The 508-nt window shown below is 57.9% G+C and overlaps 1 protein-coding gene across 1 annotated transcript in view; it reads right to left on the minus strand.

Moving 5' to 3' along the window:
- The window catches only part of LOC119593369, a gene marked incomplete at its 5' end in the record, with an annotated part of 16628 nt that extends 16120 nt beyond the window's left edge, over positions 1-508 (minus strand). The window contains 1 exon segment of the mRNA XM_037942299.1: positions 49-508. Within this exon segment, the coding sequence (XP_037798227.1) occupies positions 49-142 (94 nt within the window).

A 508-nucleotide genomic window follows, 5' to 3' on the forward strand; every position in this document is an offset into this window, starting at 1 on the left:
GAGTAAAATGCCGACAGAGTAGCGGCGTATTGGAGTGGCGTTCCTTACCGTCAGCGAGGTAGTTATAAATCCACTTCTTCTTCGGCGGATGACTCCACCTCTTCTCGCCCGAATCAAGCTCCTTGAGGCCCATCTTGACCATCGAGTCTTTCTCGAGTAGGAACGGCTGACACTTGATACAAAGGCACAAAGGCCAGGACAGGGCCTTTCTCCCCCCCGACGGACGGTTCTCTACACTTAACACTTAACGCTACCCGTTAATATCACACTTGTGTACCGCACTGCACCCCGCGCAACCCTTCATAAGGCCCGTGGCACGAGTTCCGGGGCGAAGGGCATGCTTGGTTGCCACGATAACAGCACGGCGGCCGAACAAGCGAGCGGCCTCACGGTCCACGTCTCCATGAGTGAGCTGGGCTAACTGCCAGCCGCCGCCACTCACTCCACACTGCACTGCTCATAGTAAGCGGCCGCCGCCTCTATCGCACGACCTTGGTGGCCCTGGTCG

Source organism: Penaeus monodon, chromosome 32, assembly GCF_015228065.2.
Source record: "Penaeus monodon isolate SGIC_2016 chromosome 32, NSTDA_Pmon_1, whole genome shotgun sequence".
NCBI lineage: Eukaryota > Metazoa > Arthropoda > Malacostraca > Decapoda > Penaeidae > Penaeus > Penaeus monodon.